Source organism: Leptosomus discolor, chromosome 11, assembly GCF_034619465.1.
Source record: "Leptosomus discolor isolate bLepDis1 chromosome 11, bLepDis1.hap2, whole genome shotgun sequence".
NCBI classification, from domain to species: Eukaryota; Metazoa; Chordata; class Aves; order Leptosomiformes; family Leptosomidae; genus Leptosomus; species Leptosomus discolor.
In genome coordinates, this window is record NC_141401.1 from 11376630 (window position 1) to 11399355 (window position 22726).

Sequence of the window (22726 nt, forward strand, 5' to 3'; positions counted from 1 at the left end):
TAGCAGCCCTGCTTGCCTTCACTCCTTTGGTGTGGCTTCTCCTGCCTCCAGGAAAGCACCCGGTGCATTTCATATAGGCCTAGGCTTTGGGAGAGCGTCAGTATCCTCAGACTAAATAACTTCACATCTTACAGGCTGGCCCACCACCAGTGAGGCTGGCCAGCCCAGCCTGAAGCCTTATTTGCGTGTTTGCATCTTTCCGCCGCAGTGCGTGGGTTAGGAGAGCTCAGCTACTCATGTCCCTGCTCTGGGCCAGATGCGCCCCCGGGTTTCACTGCACTCCTAATTCCTCAGGGCCTCCCATGACAGCCAAAGGCAGGAAAAATAGCCACAGGAGGGAAAGCTGGGGAGTGGATGAGTACTAAGGCTCAGCACAGAGGCAGCTGTCACAGGTAGGGACAGGCTGCTGGGCTTCATTCATAGCTTTTTATTGCATGAGGTAAAGAGCAGTAGCCATAAACCACCTCTGCAGTCTCCATATTCTGGAGGTAACAAAGCTCTGCTTGGCCTCAGCAAAAGAAAAGCAAATTGCTCATCAGACTCCTCTTCCAAGCAAAGTAAACAGTTTGCCTCCTGCCCTTGAAATGGCTTATCAAAGAGCAATATCTCATCAAAGGCTCTTTCAAACCTGGGCTAACTACTGCTCGTGCTGTTATTAACTGGAGGCAATTGGGGAAGGGGAGGTAGGGGGCTTTGATTCCTCTGACAGGAAAGCTTTAAAGAAGAGAAAGAAGTCATAGTATTGACCTGTGATGCTATGGCATAGAGATAAAAGCCTAGCTGTCATTTTTGCCTGCAGAGCCTCACCATGACTTCAGTGGCCTGACTTTGGGGTGCTCAAGCATGATTTAGGAACTGCAGTTTTCCTCCTTGGGTCCCACAGAGCACAACTCTTCCTCCTCTCCAACACACCACAAAGGCAAGGAGAAAAAGTCATGTCGCTTCCCATACATGGAAGCACATGGTCTACAGTGATGATTTAAGCCCAAAATTTCTGAGCATGCCCAAAGAGATCACTTGTATTGACATACAGGAAAGGCCACTTAAGAAGCAGTCTGCCTTCCTCACAGCCTGTCAGATGTAAAAGAAACCTTTGTTCCTGGTGGAGAATTTAAAATTCAGCATCATCACTGCTACAACCTGTTCTCTTGCTTTGCGTTCCTCTGTCTGTGCAGTAACCCTAGAGTTAATATTGGGCTCTCAGAAGAGTTAAATAAGCCAAACAGTCAAAGGATAGACAGACAAAGATACAAACACATACACAAAGATCTGTTCAAATTAGAAATCGATATTACTTTTTTTCTGTTGCTGCACACAGAAAAGCAAGCATTCCCCGTGCGATACCCCCTTGGTCCCTCCGTGGCTTTCTGCGCATTGCTCGTGTGTCCTGGCTGGCACTGGGTCAGCTCAGCTGCGAAGCTCTGACGAGCAGGCCTGGGCAGGGGCAGTCGCTGCGCTCCCAGCACTCGTGTCAGACTGAGGAAAATCGAAGCTCAGGGAGCAGCTGACCAGAAGAGGTGGAACAGGTCTGAACTTCGCTCAGCCACAGCACCACGGCTTTTCAGGCACAGACCGTAACAATGCGACTTTGGATTTGCAACCAGTCTCAGGGCAGACTTCCCTCAGAAAGCCAAAATGATCTAAGAGGTGGATCCATGGGTAAAAACCCAACACCTAAGAGGCAAATTATGAACTGACAATGAAAGTGAAGCATAACTGCACCAAAATCAGAAAATTGGGAAGGTTTTTTACCTGAAAGTCCTGAAGTGGGGTTACTGGTGGACAGATGTTTCTCTGTGGGATGCTAAGTGGGAAAAAAAAACCCCAAAAGTCCCTTTTTTCAGACCACCTTCTAGAAACACTATTGACCCTTGTTACAACAAAAGCAACACAAATACCACTTTGCTAATACATACTGAGCCAGACTTAAACATGTCACTGATATTTACTTAAAAAATAGGTATGTACTGTGATGTGGTTCAAAGAAAACTTGTTTATTTAAACCAGCTTATTTTAAAACAAGGCTTTTTGTTTTCTTTTTATTTTTTCTTTTTATTTTTTTGTTCCTGGCATGATAGAGCAGCTAAAACTTTTGCCTTCTGACCTTGGCTTGTCATAACAGGGGACAGAATATTTGCGCTGAGCCTGCCAGCACGGATTTTCAGGGGCTGGCAGAGGCTGCTCGCTTTTAGGGCTTGGTCATATGGTGAGGAGAATTTCATTCTGCTCTCACAACGTCCTGAAAACTGTCTTATCCATGCAGTTGGAGTCTTTCTCCCCAGCTATCCCCAAAAGCCATGCCTGATGTTACGCACACCACTCCAGCCCAGTCTCGGTGGGGTGGCTGGGCATCTTGCCCGTTCCTTAGCACTTACATTCGTGCTGTATCACTGCCGCCTGTCTAACGGTAAACAGCGTCTGAAGGGGCCGGCACCACCCACCGCCGGGGACAGGCGCTGGGCTCCGTGTGCACGCGCCGGTGGCATTGGGCACTCCGGCGAAGGAAGCTCTCCCGGGTCAGGACACAGCAGGGAGGGAAGGCGGATTTCTGGCTTCTCAGGAGCTCTGACCAGTAGCTCTGTCAAGTGGCAGTGAGTGACAAACCATTACAAAAGTATTTGCTTTCCAAATTTCTCTTCCCACTGTGTTGGAAAGTCAGTAGGGTTCAACCCAGAGCCCCCAGCAGCTGCCTGGCAGCCCCCAGGACTTGGCCAGGGTTTGCCGCAGGGTGGACACCAACAAGCCGCTGTGCTTCCCTGCAGCTTGTTTCACCCACCTGCACAAGGGCTCTGGGTCACCTGGTAAAGCGCTACGGATCCATAAAGGCAAAATTGCATTTTCTGTAAACAAAAATATTACAAGCAAAGTAACATCTTTTTTTTTTTTTTAGGCAAAAAGGGACAGCTCTTGCTGGAGGTGCAAAGCAGTATTCCTCACACATTCCACACTGCAAATACCAAGGGAATTTCATCAAAGATTCCATTTCATCTCTAGGCTGAAGACAAAGCTGTACCTCCTCCCAAGGAACTAGGGAGCTGCATGATCCCTAGGATGACGTGATTCTGCTTGGTTATAAAACGTGCTGCATGCTGAACTTGGCGCTCAGCGTGTTCAAGTTGAGCTAAAAGCTAATGTAATGAACTCTGGGCCAGGATTTATATCAAATACCACTTCGGAATATTACAGACAGACAGGACCAACTTCTCACTTGAATAATTACATGCTGGCTAAATTCCTCCTTTCATTTCAAAACCAGGCAATTACCTTTTTCACTTCCTCTCTAAAACGGTGCGCGTTGTGCTATTTCACTACCTCAAAAGAAACACAAGTGACTAAAGGATGAAGTAACTTCTGTTAATTACCATGGGCTGAACTAAGATTGGTCTTAGCTCTAGCAATGTCTCTTGCCACTCGAGGGGGGGAGCAAGCAAACCAAGAAAAGAGAGATTCAAATTTCAACAAGTGCCCACAGCTGCTTCTATTTGCTAACATAATCTCAAAGGCAGAGGTGCCTGCGAACACTCCTGAACTTCAATTTGAGTGTGGGAGTACAGCACAAAAGACCTTGCGTAGGTATTCACACCGCAGGCAGTAGCAATGCAGTGCTCACAGGCTGTTTCAGTTAACTATGTTTGTTCTCCTTCTGCCTGTGGATACCAGTGTAAGGCTTTCAGCCATTACAGGGTATTTTTCCAGGCTCCCTTTAACTTGAATCAGAAAAATTTTCTTGTGGTAAAAGCTGTTGTAGGCAGCAAGAGACAGTCTGAAAGGCAGGATTTAGCTGCAGCGTTACGGCTGTGTGTTTGAGGGAGATCCACAGCCAGTGGAAGTTAAGGGAAGGCCTCCTAGCAAATGGGATCAGACGAAAAATGGAAGATGGAGAAGCTGAAAGGGAAAAAGCAGAACATCAGAAGACTGTTTCCTGGCCTGAGAAAGACGTACTGTTAAACCACAGGCAGGGCTTGAAGGTCCAGGACTTCAAAGGTGTTTAGAAGCCTCAAACCCATTTTGCTTAGTGGCTCTGGCTCCTCTGGCCTTTCCTAACTGAGTCGCCTCGCTTGCCAAAGAGGATGCTAACACACGGCTTCGCAGGGTTTGCAAAGTGAAGTTCACCGGGTTTGCGTGGGAAGTGTGGGAGGAGATTCTTAACACATGAGACACTTTGCCCTAGTAACATTCAAAACAGGCACCAAGAGAAAGTATTCAGTGGAGTTACGACACAGGAGTCCTTTGCCCACAGAGCCGTAGCTCAGCAGGACAAAAACCAGCTGAAGTGCCTGGACATCCCCTTTGTTCTGAACCAGCAGTACAGGCTGCACAGGGACATGGCAGCAATTTAAAAGCTCGTTTTCTGCATCCAAACATCATGTCAGGATGAAATGCAATCCATCCTGCTATCATTTAACGAGCACCCCTGGGACCACTGTACCTTGGAGGCATGATGTCACACGTCAGCAGGGAGATTATTTGTTTTGAAGCTTGTGAATAGCTCTGAGACTTCATTTCAAAGTGCTCCACACAGAGTCATGACTCAAACCCTTCTGGTCTCACAGAAGGGCACCACTGACTGCAGTTTCCCTTTGCAGTTTCTGAGCATCCTGTAAGGGATTAGTAGATATTTAATTTTATTTCCTTTCTTCTCTTTTATGTAGGAATGCCTTTGTCATTGCTTCAATTCCTTCATGTTCATGACACATTTTCTTAAGTGTCATATCAGTGATGTCTCTACCGAGAGAAGCAGAGGCAGCCACAGCAAAAAGCACTGCAGCATAAACCAAGGCATTCGTTCCATTTCAGGTGATTTTTAATTTATATGTAGCCATTGGGAAAATCATAGTATGAAAGCCATCTCCAGACCTCTGACAAGGTAGCTGTGCACGACACCTGTCTGGTTTCTCTTTTTGTAAGAATAAGCAATTATTACTCAGAAATTTATACCTAGAAATTTATACCTATCCCTTGAAGGGACCAAGATATTAATCTACAGCAATTTGCTAAGGAGTCAACATGTTTTTTACCAGATCGTAATAGTTCAGATTCACCTGGATGCATCCAAAGTGACACCTGGGTTTAAGCAGCAGTATCACCTGACTGAAAATCTACAGCACGGAAAATAGAACCAATCGTTCTGAATGGGTCGTTTAATGCTGAATTGCTGAACCTTATTCAGTTTTAAAACACAAAGCTTTAAGATTAAAACCTCAGAGGTGCATAAAGGATGTCTCCTTCATCATGTCTACATTGGAATTTACTCTTACATTAGCATTAAAACAAGAACAAATAAAAAGTGCAGACACTGTGTAAGACTGCCAGCCTGTCTGAAATCAGGAATAACTTCAAGCATACTCTTTCAGTTTATTCCAGTGTTCTCCCTTCCATGGTGAAGGATCCTCAGTAAAGCCATGGCTTCTGTCCCAAGCAGAGCTCTGTCACTGAGTGACAGTTCAAAACACATGGGAAGAGATACTAAACTGGAAAGGGTTCAGAGCACAGGGCACGTGATGTTGCTATGTAACCCTGGAGAAGAAAGAAAGGGGATCTGGAATGGCTGAAGAATTTGCAATGGGATCCAAAGACATCTGGATCCTGGAGCGATGATTATCCCATTAGAGCTATTGCTGACCCACAGCAAGGCCCTTCCTGCTGCACGGGCAGCAACCAGGAATCGCCCCCACTGAACCTGCGCAGCCTCACGCGGCACGGGCGGCTTACGAGGTGTGGCTTGTAGAGAGCAGCTCTGTGGGAAGAGATCTTGGGTGAGGATCAGGCAGAGTGGTTCCACATTATAACTAATCTGTCCCTGGCAACAGCAAAATTTAGATGGACACAGAGTGAACAGAGCTGCATTCAGTGGCTGCAAATCAGTGTTTTCTGTTAAGTGAAATTATTGCACACCAATATGGACATAAATCTGGCTGATGCAGAGGGTTGATTAGCACAGCTCTACACTCCAAGTAATGGCATTAAAGATGCAGGGTGAATTTCAAGGAATTAATCAGATTGATCACATCTTTTCCATGATGATGCATCAGGCATTTTTACAGTAGACTAAATAACTGCTTTTACCATTCATTAATATAACCCAGAATATTAACTATGCTTATGAAGAAGTACTTTTACCCCCTTTCTGCAGACGTTCTCTGAGCCCATATGCTGTTATTTTTCCTCTCCTATCCTCACTGCAGCAGATTAAGTGGAGGAGACATGGACGGTGTGGTGCAGCTTCCCTCTAATGGAGCCAGAGTGGCTTTTCCTTGAACTAGGCACAGGAGCCTGCATGCAACAGAAGATGGCAAATTACAGCTGATTACAATAGGTGCATGTGTAGGGAAACACAATGTAGTATTGCCAGGAAAACAAGGTATCTGGCAGCCAGCTCTCCCTCTCCTTGCATGTTCCCTTTGAAAATAGAATACTTGGGTATTTCAGCCTTCAGTGGAGATATATCTGCTCCTTCAGTATTGATTGTAGGAGCCCTGGAAGATCAACAAGGACCCCATACCCTCTGTCCTACTGCTGTTAGTGAGACAGTGGCAGGGTCTGGGTGCTCCTAGGCAGGATCTGAGCCCCAGCAGTTTAGGCAATCAATAGACACGCATCGATGAACTGAAGGAAATTACCAAAGGGAATTCCCTGCCCCGACAGCATATAATCTGCATTCTGCGTAGGAAGGGAGGGCACACAAGCAGGGTAGGGGCAGCACTAGCAGAAAGGCATGACGCAAACATGAGCAGTAATGAGCTACAAATGGTGGTGGCCCACGAGTCTCAGCTTGGAGATGAAGGAGAAACACAGAAACAGGTATCACCTGGAGAGGCCACCTGTTCCTTTCTTACCTGCTTTAAGGCTCCTACTAACGCACTCCCTGATCTGCTCCATCATCCACCTCTCCCGTGCTTGTGCTTCTTCAGGAATGGTTCAAAAAGTCTCTAAAGTCAATGGCCTCTGCACTGACAAGGGTCAGCAATTCTTTCAGTCCTTCTGGAGTGCCTTTCTGCCTATCAGGAAGGCTCACAGGATACTCTTCTAGTCCTCCAGTGGAATACCGCATGGCACTGCTTTTAGCTGTGAAGAGGCTTGTCCAAGGGCACACAAGGGTTTGATGGGCTTGCCCAGGGCAGGCCACAAACACAGGGGCTTGACAGCCATATACCACTTTTCATCACCCTTATACCCATCCAACCCCCTCAACTCTTCCCTTCCCCAGACAGCAAGTATCTTAGTTATTTTTAAAAGAACTTCATGTATCTGTTAGTCTGCAAACTACAAAGTAAATATAAGTTTCAAATGAAATGGGTAGGACTTTGACGCTTCTTAAAATATACATTTTATTGTTTTCTGGTGTTTGCTATGAAGGTTTCATTCAAACTGTGAAGGTACACAGCCTTTACAAACTTCTTGAGTTAAAGGGTTTTGTTGGTGGTCTTATGTTCTGTTTCTTTCATGGCAGAGGAAAATACATAGACTATAAAATGTTGAAATTCATTAGATGTGTAGTATTGCGGAATGCTTTGTAGAAATACTGTATAAAATAAGGCAGACTTTGACAGGGAATTCAGTCATAAAATTTCATGGGAGAAAACAAAAAGTTCCAACATATTATTATTTTCATAGACAAGGGAAGATCAGGTGGTCATCACTGGTTTGTGGGAGAACTACTGCAGTTCTGGTGCTCAGACAGTATACACTTCTTGTTTATTCTACTATTCTCAAGTGAGACCTTTTTAATAAAACTTATTTTAATTAACATAAATCAGACAATATTTAAACATACACTTCTATCCTTACAGTGCAATAAAAATGTATCATTGTATAGTATTTTGTATTTGCATTATGAAAATAAAAGGTCTGTACATCAATTAAATGTATATTAATGAGTATGAATCATGTAAATTCGTAATGCATCTAAAGTTGGCTTTGGCTTTTAAGTATTTATAAATTCATAGAAAATATTGAACATCTAACAAAATAAATAAAACGTATCATTTTAATCATAGATGCTAACGATCAACCTCAAAAATTGTGTTATTTTTTACATTTGCTACTAAATTTCTTAAAGAGAACTCACTTTCAGTAGTGCTCAGAAGTGAATGATTGCACCTTCTGTGATGTGAAAAAATAGAGTACGTCTATTTTTCATAGATCAAAAATTCCTTCTTAGAGAGTTGCATTTTAAGTGTCTGATTGTTCTATGTAACTGTCTTAAGTGCTTATAAAAAGCATGTAGCTTTCTCATAAAAGCTGTGAGTCTCTATTAATAGATATTTCTTTTTCACTTGCAGGATTGAGGATTAAGCAAAATCTTCTAGTGAATGTCCTTTTATGAGGATTCTTCAAGGTATTCCAGCTTCACATACTGGTATGAAGATATCGCAAAAATCTGTTCACTAATAAACCCTCTTCAGTACATGTACTGCAGCAATCCAGTGTAATTCCACTTGGTAGGCTTATTTCATTGGAGTCCACACATGGCAGTTTGTGGAAGTCAACTGCTGACCTCACGGTCTCTGGAGTCTGAAAGTTCCCCAAGCACATGGGCTAGCCTTAGTGTAATACTGAAGAGACCAAAACAAATCTCAAAATCACATGAATAAAAGTGAGCTTGAATAAATATGCATCCGGTTAGTAAATTACACACCATGGTCTAATTGCTATTCTGGTGGTGGTCGAAGGCTCCGCAGCTTCCTTTCATCTAGTCCTTTCCAGTATTTAAAGTTATTATCCAGATGCTGCATCAAATTTGGCAGGTCTGCAAATGCTAGGGAAGAAAGGGCAGCGTGTGTTTAGTTTGCACAATTGAAACAGTCGCATGATTCTGTATGCTTAAATATCACTTGAAATGTCTGGGCAACTGTGTTAAGTAGGAAAGCTTAAATCTGTCATGCTGATACTTGACATGGTTTTGGCTGCATAGCTCTCATCACTCATGTATCACTCAGGCCACTGAGAACACTTCTGGAAGTCTACGTGATACTGGTATTGCAAGTCCCAGCAAAGGGACCCAGTTTTCCAGGAGGGGCATAGCTAATTATGCTTGTAATTATTCTACTTCATCAAATCTCAGTCACATGTCATGATCTGGCATTCAGGAGAGTCACACTTCTGACCACTTTTACCATGGAGGCAGCACTTGGAAGGAAACAGCTGCTCCCCCAAGCGGTTTCCAGACTGCAGAAATTTGCCTTGAAGAATACCTGATATTAACAAGGACAAAATGACTGTGCCCAAAGTTCTGTCAGGGAGAGTATGTTTTCCATTTACAGAGAAGCAAGTTTAAAATGAAGAAAGTTAAACATTGCCTGAATCTAACATGTTAAAGAGAAGCCACAAGAATGGCTTGTAGCAATATCAAAATACTTCTAAGCAATAATGAGGTTTTTAAGCTTCCTTGAACTGCAGAAATACTCCCTTTTCTCCCCCTTTCTTTAGTAGCCATAAGAAAGCAATTTTATATCACAGTAATTTTAAATGTTCACAAAATAATTATCATCAGGAAATACAGCAGAGTTTTGCTTACCGTCCCAGGCATCAAACATATCAGTGATGAAGTAATCAATGAATGATATTTGGGATTTGGGGATGCTGCAAGTATTTCTGTCAAAAACTGGCATCACAACAGGTAAACCTTGCCTTTTTTCTTCATCAGTCTGCAAAAAAAACCCACTCTTGTCATTATTCATCTAAGACACGTTCTGTTAATGGGCTTCTTTCAGCAGCAGATTGTTTGGCCCTGACTAGAGCGTGCAACTGTTAAATAAACAGAGGAACCTGAATAAATCTGAAGGATCACAAAATCACAGAAGCAGCAATTTAGTGTAAAGCACCTAGTCGTCTAGGTTTCAGCGAAACAGCAGACGAATAGTGCCTTCCAGTGTTTCCCACAAAGCGATACATTTACCTTCTGCATCTACACCTTCACACATTACTGATTAAGTTATGACTGCTTCAGAGCTAAGGGATGCTCAACCATTTTCAGTCTCTGATGGAAGCAACAATCTGTACAACTCAGAGATGGAAAAATACGGTTTTTATCCTCTTTCCCCCACCTTGAGGTACCAATTGCAGTATTTGGTCTATCGTCTGTAATAATGACTCTGCCCTCTCCTTTTCCTCATCTTCCTAAAACCTTTCTTCAGCACAGCGGGCTAAGGTCTTACAGCATTTCTTGGAGTATGTGCTGTTCCCATGCTAACCCTGGGACCTGATGATCCAATTCTTGAGGCGTAGCCAGCACGTGGGGCCAGAAGGCACCTTCCTCTGCCTCTTCTGATGGGAATGCATTTGCAGACAAAACTCAAAAAGCCCAGCTCCAAACTGAACAACTTGAAAGCTTAAGTTTTTCAAAAACCGTACTACAGAAGTTGTCAACTTTCATCTGTCTGGTGGCATCTAGTCTTGTATCAGCATGCGCAACATCCCATCATTAAAATACAAAAGTTGTTATTTTTCACGTTATGTAAGGCAGCCTTAGATGTTTGGGACACCGGCAGTATATGCACCCTTCGCTTCCCTTTTAAAGATATGCTCACCTGGAACTTCAGCAGCCCACGTGAGCTGCCTTACCTGTGCAAAGTACTCCTCAGAGATGCGGCCGGCCCACTCTATACACTGCTCTATGGGTCTGCAGGGATTTGAAATGTCAGCACACTTTATCAACATGCGTTTGATAAGGATACGGTTTTCAGGAGACGTGAGAACAGTTTTGATTGACTCTCCATCCCCATTATTCTGTAAGATTGAAGAATTAAAAACAATCCATTAGCAAGGTCTCTGTGCACTTACTCAAAAGCTTTGTGCCTTGGGAATGCATTCAGCAGATCCTGCAGGGATCAGTCCTGCTACTGGCTACCATATTTGACATCCAAACAAATTTACAGGGGTGTTATCAACGTTAGCCACAGCTCTGCACTCCAGTTTCTGGATTCAGTCACTGTCTTTGTGACAGATCTCTTGGGCATCTTTGGGCAAGTCATCTAATCCCTCTATGCCTTAACTGCCTCCTTAAAAGCATGGAGAGGATCCATTCATCACCACACACAGAGCGATGAGCACTGAGTAGGCAGAAAAATGTAATTCTCTGCTGAAGACCAAGGATTAATGGACTTGCACATTAAGAGTGGAATAGCTGGTTTAAGAAAAAGGACTGATCCGAGATGCACGGTCATCCTCTGCATGCAAACCTCATCAGCATGAGCAGCAATCATTCTGACAGCACTGCTACTATTAGGAGAGTCAGATCCCACACTGCCCCCCAGGCATGCTCCTCATTCCCTTCCACTGGACCCATGTTAGCCCATCAGTCTCTGACCTGACCGGGAATTTTGATTTTTGAGAGTTTATCAGTATTAAAGCAATGTATTAGAAACATGCTTCCGAACAGCCTCATCGTTCCTCGGCAAGTCTAGGAAAGTTTTCAGCTCACACACAGCTTATAGTTGGTTCCCAGGCTGCACATATAAGCGTGCCAACAGTACTCTGTATTAGGAGCCAGTATATGGCTAATATGAGTAAAGACTCCAATGATCCAGATTAGAAGCTATTTTCTATGGAGCTCTGATGAAGCAAGTTTCCAAAGGACAGAGATTCAGGATTAAAATATCTTTAAAAATTACCTGTAAGTACAACATTATTACTTGACTTTCTAGGGATGGGTAGGTACAGAAATTTAAACCACCATCTACTCAGAATAGAAACTCTTTGAAGCAAGGAGTATACTAGATTTCTCTGGCACCTAACAAGGTCTTGGTCTATACTCAGGGCAGTGAAGAAATAATGATGATGATGATAATAATGCGCCACCAGTTCCTGCAGTATTTTGTACAAAGAAGGAGATACAAAGCAGCAGAAACACTCTGACCTTTTATTAGGATATATTTTTCAGAAGAAGGTTCTGGTGGGGAATTAAGTTCTTCCTAAAGGAAGAAACTAACAACGATTAAAAAATTATTATTTGGTAGTATACTGGCTCAGAAACAGCAGCCCCACAGCTCTTACCAAAACGTGACTCCCAAATCAATTTTTTTCCCTTATTTTTAGATATGTGGAAGGGAAGATACAGAGGAAACAAAGTAAGCTGCATACATCTCCAAATGCACGGCAAAATTACACAAGAGAAAGCCAAAATAAAGTGATGGAAGCTCCAGAAACACAAGCATGGAAATTAAGCACAGAAAGTTATTAGAGATCATTCAGCTAAGGACAGCAGAGAACATCCTAGTAGGTAAACCACCGGGAATCACGAAAGGATGTTCGCTTCTGTGATCTGTTCAAACCAAGGGCACAGTTCTACTTGCTGGATGCGGATGTCTTGGGAATAAAATGTGCTAACTGTGCTTAGTCCCAGCATCCTGCTCAGAGTGCAGAGGTGTCTCTGCATGTCAGATGTTGGCTTCCTGTCATAGGCTTAGGTGACATCATGAAGGGAAATGGGAGGATAAAGGATGCTGGAGCTGGAAAGGATTTTTTTCAGTTTATGAAACAAAAGAAGAAAGGAAACAAACAGAGCAGCTTCTCAGCATGGCTCTTTGAACAAATATGTATAAAAATAATAAATAAAAAAAATAAGTGGAACTGTCCCATTTGGAACACAGTGTTGGCAGCTCAGCCTGCAAACACTACACTGAGTCACCGCCATGACTGGAAACCAGGCCAGGAAACACACGCTGCCGCTGCAACCAGATATACAACCAGACTTGAAAGAGGATCTGCCAGTGTTGTTCTGCTCGTAACAAGCACAGCAAATGATTTGGTTTACCCACTAACACATCACAGGCATTTTAATAGGAACCTGCTGAACTGAGAAACTCCTCAACCAAAAGAAGGGAAACATTTCGCTTGTTTTCAATAAAAATTATATAGCCTTGGTCTTTCTTCCCATCCTTGGGCAGCATTTGCTGGGAATTGCAGATGCCTTGTGGGGATGATTATTTCCCTGCAGCCCCTGTGGCTCAAGGGCAGAATTAAACTTTTGTTTGATTTCTATATGTCACTGTGTTTGGTTTTACTGTCTGACTTAACAGGTCCAAGCCCTGTTCTTCAGCAGCAACAGCTATTCACCTCTCCATAACAGGCAAGAAGAGGAGTTTGGCTCTTTGGATGGATGCCGCTGCCCAAAAATCCAGCGCATCCCAATTCTTGGGGCTGGGAGGAGGTGCTCTGCACACTGAGCCAGGCCAGTGCAGAGCCATCCAGCAGGACCAGGTGCCCTAGGGAGTTACACATCCACAAGATCAGCTGTCCCGTCTGGCGCACTACACCCAGCAGCAGCAGCTTCCTTGTTCTCCTCCGTCTCCCTTCCCCTCCTACGCTGAATGCTGCTGTGCTCACCCAGAGAGGCTGTCCAACTGAGGGCTTAACAGCCCTTCTCCTAATTTAGTCAGTAAAACCAGTAACCTACTGGGACTTTGGCTTCACATTTACATAGTTCTCATTAGCATTGCTGGGTGCCAAGAACAAAGCTAACTCTAGCATATACTCCTGTGGACAAAGATACTCCCCTCCAATTAAAGCTCCAGCCTGCTTCTGACGGGTGAAGGAACAAGACCTGTTCCTCTCCCACCTTCAGATAATAAAAAGACTGCCCTCCCACATTACACACAACAGTCATAAATGTGGCTTTCTGAAAAAACATGGTAAGAAAACATAGAAAACCATTACAGCTCCTACAGGACATTGCCACCAATGCAAACTTTATTATAATAATTTCTGAAAATCTTCTCTTTGCAAAAAACCAGTCCAACAAAATTATACACTGCTCTTACTGGCAACAAAACTGCTGGTTGAAGCTGTTATTGAAACTGGTGTGGTTTTTTAGAATGAGTTCTTAACAGGCAATTTCTCTGTGTCCATGGGGTTCCAGATGGCTATTGATTATGTCTATATGATACTGTATTGGGTTTATGTGGCAGGGGTTTGGTAGTGGGGGAGGGGCTACAGGGGTGGCTCCTGTGAGAAGCTGCTAGAAGCTCCCCCGGCTCAAAGTGGGCCCTGCCTCTGGCCAAGGCCGAGCCAGTCAGTGATGGTGGTAGCACCTCTGTGACAACATATTTAAGAAGGGGAAAAAAAAGAAACTGCTGGAAAATCTGCAGTGGAGAGAGGAGTGGAATGTGAGAGAAACACCTATGCAGACACCAGGGTCAGTGAAGGAGGGGGAGGAGGTGTGCCGGAGCAGATTCCGCTGCAGCCCATGGTGAGACAGCAGGCTGTCCCCTTGGAGCCCATGGAGGTTAGCAGTGGAGCAGATGCCCACCTGCAGCCCGTGGAGGACCCCACACCAGAGCAGGTGGCCGTGCCCAAAGAAGGTTGTGACTCCGAGGGAAGCCCACGCTGGAGCAGTCTGTTCCTGAAGGACTGCATCCCGTGGAAGGGAACCATGCCGGAGCAGTTCGTGAAGAACTGCAGTCTGTGGGAAGGACTCATGTTGGAGTAGTTCATGGAGGACTGTCTGCTGTGGGAGGGACCACACACTGGAGCAGGGGAAGAGGACCCCTCCCCCTGAGGAAGAAGGAGCGGCAGAGACAACGTGTGATGAACTGACCACAAACCCCATTCCCTGTCCCCCTGCACCGCTGCAGGGGACGAGGTAGAGAAATGGGGAGCAAAGTTGAGCCCAGGAAGAAGGGAGGGGTGGGGGGAAGCTTTTTTTTAAGATTTGGTTTTATTTCTCATTATCCTACTCTGATTTGATTGCTAACAAATTAAACTGATTTTTTTAAGAAAGTGGACAGAAAACCCATGAATGCTGCCAGGCAGCGCGGAAGGCTGAGGGCCCTCATTTCCAGAGAACGTGCCATACAGCAGTCAATATACCTGCCCTTATGCTGCACCACCAGCGGTTCCTGTTGTGAGTGAGGGAGTAATTCAGCTTCTGTTCTGAGGCAAATCTTGGCTCCTTTGTAGAAATGGCCAACAACAATGCCAAGTCTTGCCACTAGCACTCTCTCCATGGGTGCAAGTGGATTCATCAAAATGGCATTTTTAAAGGAAAATATACACCCCAAGTACAACATCATAGCACTGCAATATTAATATGATCCAAGTGAGTCCCACTCACCCTCAAAATGTGTGACAACCATGTTAAGCAGAAGGGCATTCAAACCCAGAGATGAAAGACACATTTCTAGTCTCTCTTTCTCTGTATTTCTGATGAAATTTCTCAGAATACTATGTGGGGATTTCCTACTGCCAAGGGTTCCCAGTCCCTGCCTAGTCATTTTAAGGAGAACTTGCAGTGTTGCTTACCCCATTTTCTTCTAGAGCTGCCAAGGGTTTATTAATGCTGTTGACAAACTTGTTGACATGCTCAAAGTGCTTTGTCATTTCTGTTGCTAAGACCATGTCAATAATGGCTTGGCGAAGGGTTCGATACTCATTCCTGTTTAAAGAAGGAAACAATTAAGAATGCTGGCTGGTTCACAAAGGGCTGCTTGCTAAAACAAGTCTAACAAAAATGCTACAGACCATTTCCGTTGAAGAGCGGCGCTGAGGGAAGAAAGAACAGTAATAAAGGCTTGGGCAGCTGCATCTATGCTGGATGAAGTACCCTTTGGTGTGCAGAGACATATGTGCTAGAGGCACGACTGGATCTCTAGGAGAAACAGTGCAAGAGCTGGGCAGAAGCAGTGGCACCAGCTACTCAGAAGGGCTGCCAGGACATGCCACACCAGCATGTTCCCAAGACTTTTAGCACAGACGCTCAGCAGTGGCTCATGCTCCAGCCAAGTTTTCAGCAATAGTTTTTCTGCTGTATCTTGAGAGGGCGAAGGCAATCACCACATCCTCACCCTAAACGCTCTTCTAGGGCTGGAAGAACAACAGGTTCACTATCCTTCCTGTTGCAACAAGGCATTTAGTTTTTGACTGATGCTCTGTGCCTCTTTCTATCCTTGTTCTACTCAGAAAACATCTACCCATTCAGCCACAGCTTGTGCTCTAAATCCAACGATACAAAATGATTCTTCTAGACTTGCTAACATTAGGATTTACACAAAGTTCCTTAGATAGGGTCCACCTTTTTATCCACAGGAGGAACTGAAACCGTGGGGATTACTCCTAAGTCTGTGCAGGACAGGCAGAAGCACTCCACTGCTTTAGAATCAAACTTCCACAAGGGCTACGGACAGTTATCCACAAGGCACTGCCCTCCCTAGTATGCTTGTTTACATTATCTTACGTTACACAGAAGAAAGTGAGAGATGCTAGTGGGCAGACGAGGGCCCTGGTTTCAAGCTTACCTCTCCATGTTTTTAAATATATTGCATTTGTCATCCCGGGTGGTGAGCTGGAAAGCCAGGGCAGCATGATGGCTCTCCAGCACTGCCGTGTCATTGTAGAGAATTGCTAGCTCACTGCCAGCATTGCACAGGAAAGAATTTGTTCTTCCTGGGTGATCCACATCATGGACTGTGGCAGCAATGAGTGCGGCAACCTCATCAATTGGATCCAAAGTTTGCTGAAAATAGAAGGATGCTTAAGTTTTCCTGGCAGACTCATTAGAAACCCTACTCTGTCTGTAGGATTAAGCCAAGTTGCTGAGGAATAAAAGCCAGAACTCTGCAGATCAGTAAAAGTCAGATGTTCTAGACAGAGCAATGGAAAATTCATTACAAGCTTCATTGAAGACTGCATGACTTTTTTGGCCATTTTGACCCTCTTGAATTTTGCCTTAACCACACCTTTGACAAAGCACATCAAATTAAAGAAATGCAAAGTAATAAATTAGTTTTTAACAACACAGGAACCACCGTCACTTGGAGGTTAGGGTATTTGGCTTGGAAAGAAGACCAATACTGCTAAAAATTATTCTATTTCCACCAGTTTTGGAAACTTAATGTGTCCTAATCTCATTCCACTTACATGCTGGCTAGGTTTACAATTTTTAAGGAATGTTTCCCATATATCCAGTTCTACAATAGATGTCCTGGGGCTACAGCTAATATGAATTCTATGAAGAATACTTGATGGTTTACATCCATGGAAGAGTTACATGACACACTGCTCTATACTTTCTGTATCAGATTCTGATTCTCTTAGCGTGCTGCGCTCCATGCTTTATGTCTACTTACATTGGTCATTGCTTTATGTCCAATTATATCTACCCTGTAATGAAATACAAAACTATTTGACTTGTAAGGTTTTATACTTAAGTTTTAATACTGTATTAACAGCATAAAGGAGAAAAAGAACTAAGCATCTCAGAAATACATTGTATACTTTTCAAAACCAGCCGTTATGCTGTGCTTATGTTGGCTTTTTGTGAAGGATCACAGATACAAAGCAATTATATTAAAATTTTTAATGAAATTAAAGAGACACAAGAGCAGAAATGTTCCTAGTTGAAGCTGGGAGCAGGGTAGATAATTTCCATCCCAATTAGCTTGAATTTAAGGTCCAAATTCTCTACTGGCTTTGCCAGTACCATTTGGACTGGTTAGACTTGGTAGGTGAAATGACAATCCCTACCCTACTTTACCCCTCCTGACATGAATGCAGAGACTTCACTTCGATGGAGCCAGGATATTATTCACTGAGGACTGTCAAGAGGGTCTTGTGGAGAACAAGAAAAGCCAAAGAATTATTTCTACTTTACATCATAGTTAGCATGGTCTGAAAAACTATCTGCTGTGTATTAGCTTCTTCCTTCCTTCTTTCAGCTCCTGCTCATGGGATTCTATTTTTGTGGTATAAAATTAGGAGAGAGATTTTTAGAACAGGCTTTCCTCACAAGGACACACTGACCAGTGCTCAGTCTGGCTGACTGAGACCTGTGCAGATAGAAGTGGCCACAAATTGGAGAATACTTGACCCGTAGGACCACAGCAGTGTATTTCCCGGGTCTGACATAACAAACTTCACAGGTATTTACAGCACCTTTAACCCCAACTTCAGGTCAAGGATTGTAACTTTGTTATCTTAACTCCTGTGGCACAGAAGTGGAAATGATTCTGAGAATACTGCTTCAATTTGGGAGCCAGAAAATTTTCCCAGGCAAGAATCGAGTTAAATTTATTGAAAAAAATATCATCTCAGTGTGAATTTGAGTGGCAGAATCTGGCCTTCTGCATTTAGGTTAAGTTGAACTCTGGACAACATAAAAGCAGCTGGGCTGTAACTTCGAAAAGATAAAGAAAGAATTTTGAACTTTGATTGTGCTCCTTCTGCTGCAACAGTTTTTTCTCTTCCCATGCCTACAGAGGAATGGAAATAACATTCTGGAAAAGGAGGAGGCAGTCACGCTTCTGTGGCATTGAAATGAATCCAGATCTTGTCTGGTTTTCATAGATATTCTTGGGAAGACCAGCTAAACCTCTGGCAAATCAGGGGCTGAAAATAACCAGTGAAGTTCTATTCCCACTTGGCATATAGTATTTGTAAGTCAGCCTCTGGAGAACACACTAATGAGCTGCAGCTCCAGGTTAAGGGACTTACTACAGTTTTAATGAGTTGTCAGAAGCTTGTTTACAATCACAAATGTCTCAGCCAGGTGCCCATCACTATCACGATCCTTAGGCAGGCCAATTCAGGGTAGGAATTTCTATCCAAAAATGCAACTCAGAAATATGTACTGCCACTCCACTGCATACACATGCAAGCACTGTTTTAATTTCCCTCCTCCAGTCTGCCCTCTGGGCATGTGAGAACACAGGTTGCTCTGATTTATTCAGGTTGTCAGTGTCTCTGATATGCCTGTGGGTGTTAACGGTACAAGGAACTTTGACAAGTCATCTTTTTCAATACTTTCCTCCAATGCAGCCTATTTAAGCCTCCCAGCATCTTGTCCAGTGGGTGATAATAGCTCTGGAAGCACTAAACCTATTTTATCGCCTATATTGTCCTCGGAGTCTTCTGCAAAATGACCATGATAAGGCATAAGAGATGGTGATTTATTACATTAAATCTGTATTTGGCATGTACTGTCACAAAAATAATTGTCTCATTAGCTCATCTATTTGAGAAAGTTTAACTATACAAAGAAGTTTTGTTTTAAAAGGAGGTTTTCTTAGTCTCCCATCAAGAATAGCTCAATTCCCCTAATATTAATAGCCATCCGTCCACATACCATAAGAGAGATCCTAGAATTCATGTGAACCAGCCCAGTTCTTTTACCTCAGGGTTAAAAAACTCGTTGGCACTAGGTAGACATTTGGTTCTTGGCATCTTTTTTTTTTGGAGATTTTCCTTTGTACACACCTGTACTTCCCACCTACACTGTTTCTTACAAATGTGGACTCACCTTTACTCTTTCTTTTGACAAGAAATAGGCAGTGGCATGTAGTACATCTGCTGAATGAGTAGAATTATGGTAGGAGTTGGAGGAATGGTAGTTAGCTTCAATAACTTGCAACCACGACCTCAGAGTTGATTCTGAACAGTTTAGGAATTCACAGATTCCAAAGCGAGCAAATATTTTGAGACCCAGATAAACCAAAGGCCTGTGGAGAAAAATAAACATGAAGTTTTAAAAGAAATGAGGTTGAAAGAATATTACGTACTATAAATAGAATAAACCTATACAGCATTTTTAACCAATGACATGTCAGATTAGGTAGAAGAACTTGTTACAGAATTACAATCCAGACCTGGAGAAATGTTCTGCCTACCCATCACGTGCACGCTCCTAGAATCATGCCAGTTCCTGACACTTCCAAGAACATTAAAAAGGCTCTATATTGCTGCTGGACTACATGTACAGTATTTTGGGGCTTGGGGAGTCTATGTTGGGCAAATGTAGACTGTGTTCAAAATTAGATAAATTAGCAAGTACTAAATTCTGCACGTGAGAGGAGGGAGGTAATCTTGCTGCTGCCACAGACTCCTAAACTAGCTTGTTTACAGTTAGATTCAGTTTATCTGTACTATACAATGCTACGATCACTATTCTTTCTGCACTGCAGATCTGCTCCCTTTCTTTCATGCCCAACCTTCCAGGCTTCCATTTGCTCACTGACTGCATGCAGCGGAGGATGAGAGATGGAGGTATTCTGGAAGCAAATGGCCAGGCCAGAGTATGCCATTTCTAGAAGACTGTAAGGATGAACCTTCAGGCTAACCTAGTCAGAGACCTGTCTCCAAAAATAGACAACACAACTGTATTCCAGTAGTCTTGGTTCTCCCAGGCCAAGCTGCACAATTTAAACCCAGATGACTGGCAGGTGAATGAAGATCAGAACAGCAGTACAGAGTATTTCTAATCTGAAAGCTGTGGAAGTGCAATATGTTTAATAAAGCAAACGAAAAAATAAATCAAGTTTTAGTCTACTAGCCTTAATTTGAACTCAGTTAATATTGCTGTTTTCTTGTCCAATACATTTCTTGCTTAAGAAAAACAGGTATAGTGGTTAAATATTTTCAGATGTGGATTCTTAAAAATAGATCTTAAACCCTTAATTTTGGTATCTCACTTTGCTGGTTGATTCCAGATGCATCAAGCACTCTGATTTTTAGCTGCACCTGACAGGTGAAGTAAGGTCATTTACAGTTGGATGTACATCTTTGGCAAAAACACTCAACAACTCTATCTCATATACTAGGATCATTATATACTAAATTCCCCTTAATGGCCCCCACGTAGCACTGTCAGACAAAGGTCTCTCCAGGCTTCTGTGTCAGTGAACTATAATGGGCTAAAGCTTAGGTTTAATGAATTTTCTTGGCTTTACTAACAGATGTCCGCTTGGACTTGAAGACAATACTAATAACATATTCATACTTGTGATTCACTGAAGATCACTTTAATTCTCTTAATAAATGAATTGCCTTTATTTAAACACAGCAGGGTGCAATCACCATTATAATACCTTTAATAAGAGGACAGGCAACAAAACACCTCCTTTTATCCCTCTGTGGTCTCTCCAAATCAGTAAGAACAGAGAAACCTATCTGGTGATCTCATGCATGTTGGCTGGGATAATTAACTCTTAAGTTACTGCAAGGTGCATATTAAATGTTGTAAATCACACAGACTGACTAAACTTTTACTTTTTTTTTTTAATTACTGTACCTATAGCACTTCACTAGAAATGGAAATGTAGCAAAGTAAAAAACCCTAAAGTAACTGAATGCAAATTTCTTCACTTACAATAAAATCACACAGATATTTACAAGCATTGATAAGATCCCCTCTCAGTCTTCTCTTCTCCAGGCTAAAGAGCCCCAGGTTTCTCAGCCTTTCCTCATAAGAGAGATGCTCCAGTCCCTAATCACTTTAAAGAAGAATAAAAAACCAGGTTTTTTCCACTTCTTTTGGAAACCATGGCCTAAAAATGATGTTAACTAATATATGTTAACTAAATGCCTGATATCTTTCTTAGACATTGTCTTTGAATACCTTTCAAAGCTCTTACGGATCTGGGATTTTGGCACGGGTTTAAGATAGTAAATTCATTGCAGGATCTAGCCTCCAAATTAGCATCTCATAGAAGCTTTAAGCTAAGACGAAGTGTGATGCATGAAACTAGACCCAAAGGAGAACTTTTGACAGGCATCAGAAAATAAAAACAAGGATTTAAACAGAAAGATCAATTTACAGTCTTAGTGGGAGCACTTGCTACTCATGAAGTACAGTCTATCAAAACTGCATATCTGCTTTTCAAAACTTCTGTGATGGAAATTGGTACCCCCTGCTTCTTATCAGTAAATATTCTTTAGTTAATCTTATACATAAAATGTAGGCTGCCAAGATTTTAGAATAAAGACCTTCCTCTAATCCCAGAGAAAAGCAATGGGAATTCTCCTGAAAAGCTGTATTTGAACTGTTTAGGAATAAAAATTGCCCAATTACACGGAGAGAAAATAAAATATGATCTGTATCAACTGGTCAAATTAAGACCAGCATGTTGACTCTGTGCGTAGCTGGCCATAATTTGAACTGGAATCCCCAAAAGACAGTAATTTGATTTGTAGAACTTTTCTATTATTGAGAACAGAAAAGGAAGGCTTTAAAAATTATGTCATTTTGTTATTATACCATATCAAAGATATATAATCTTCACTTACATCCACTGGGAATCTGCAGGAAATAGTGCATGATGTAACAGAAGATATTTAATGGGTTCATACACAACTAGAAATGACAATGAAAAAATTTCAAACATTTGACTTTGAAAATAAAAGTAATTCCATTTTAAAAGCACAGGTAGAGAAATTTAAAAGCTGATTACAGGATGACATTTAAGTCAGTTTTCAGCAACTTCAATTTATGAACTCTTGAGTTTACTGACCTTTTATGGGTGGCAGCCTCAAGTTCAAAGATATCAAAATCCCAGTGTTCTTCATTTTCCATTGCCTGTGTTATCTGTGGGGGTATGTCATTGAGGGAGATTGGAGAGATCAAACTGCCAGCGACCTGATGAGTTTCTGTTGAGGAATACATTAATTATATGTAATTACATATATTAATAACCCTGAGATACACTTTTATTCAAGGTACATGTTTTCTTTTCTGTAGTAATCCCTGGCAACTCTCGTTTCTATAAAGCTCAGTAATGCTGCAGAACAATGCTTATAAATAAAAATAAAACAAACCCAAACAATGCTTATAAAAAAGAACATCTATTCACGCTTCCCCTGTTTCTTAAATTTCTTAACATGTTTTAATATCTCAGTAACTGCCAAATTAAAACTTACGTTTTGCTGACAATATGTATTCGTTCCCTGATAATCTTCGTAAACCATCCTGTTCAATAAAAGTTGAGAGTTAAATGCAGGGTATTGTACAAAAGGTCTGTAA

At 42.5% G+C, this 22726-nt stretch overlaps 1 protein-coding gene across 3 annotated transcripts in view; it reads right to left on the reverse strand.

Annotated features, from left to right (window-relative positions):
- Positions 1 to 8651: 8651 nt before the first annotated feature.
- Positions 8652 to 22726, reverse strand: part of PDE8A (phosphodiesterase 8A) — a 126572-nt gene continuing 112497 nt past the window's right edge. For 2 of the 3 annotated variants that reach the window (XM_086471795.1, XM_009956204.2), the window contains 9 exons: positions 22624 to 22672; positions 22218 to 22353; positions 19232 to 19430; positions 16233 to 16450; positions 15241 to 15373; positions 12860 to 12878; positions 10564 to 10712; positions 9518 to 9647; positions 8652 to 8758 (listed from right to left, as the gene is read on the reverse strand). In XM_086471795.1, the coding sequence (XP_086327921.1) occupies positions 8652 to 8758; positions 9518 to 9647; positions 10564 to 10712; positions 12860 to 12878; positions 15241 to 15373; positions 16233 to 16450; positions 19232 to 19430; positions 22218 to 22353; positions 22624 to 22672 (1140 nt within the window). Of the gene's footprint in view, positions 8759 to 9517; positions 9648 to 10563; positions 10729 to 12859; positions 12879 to 15240; positions 15374 to 16232; positions 16451 to 19231; positions 19431 to 22217; positions 22354 to 22623; positions 22673 to 22726 lie in introns of all 3 variants that reach the window. The other variant, XM_086471793.1, reaches the window with a different exon arrangement.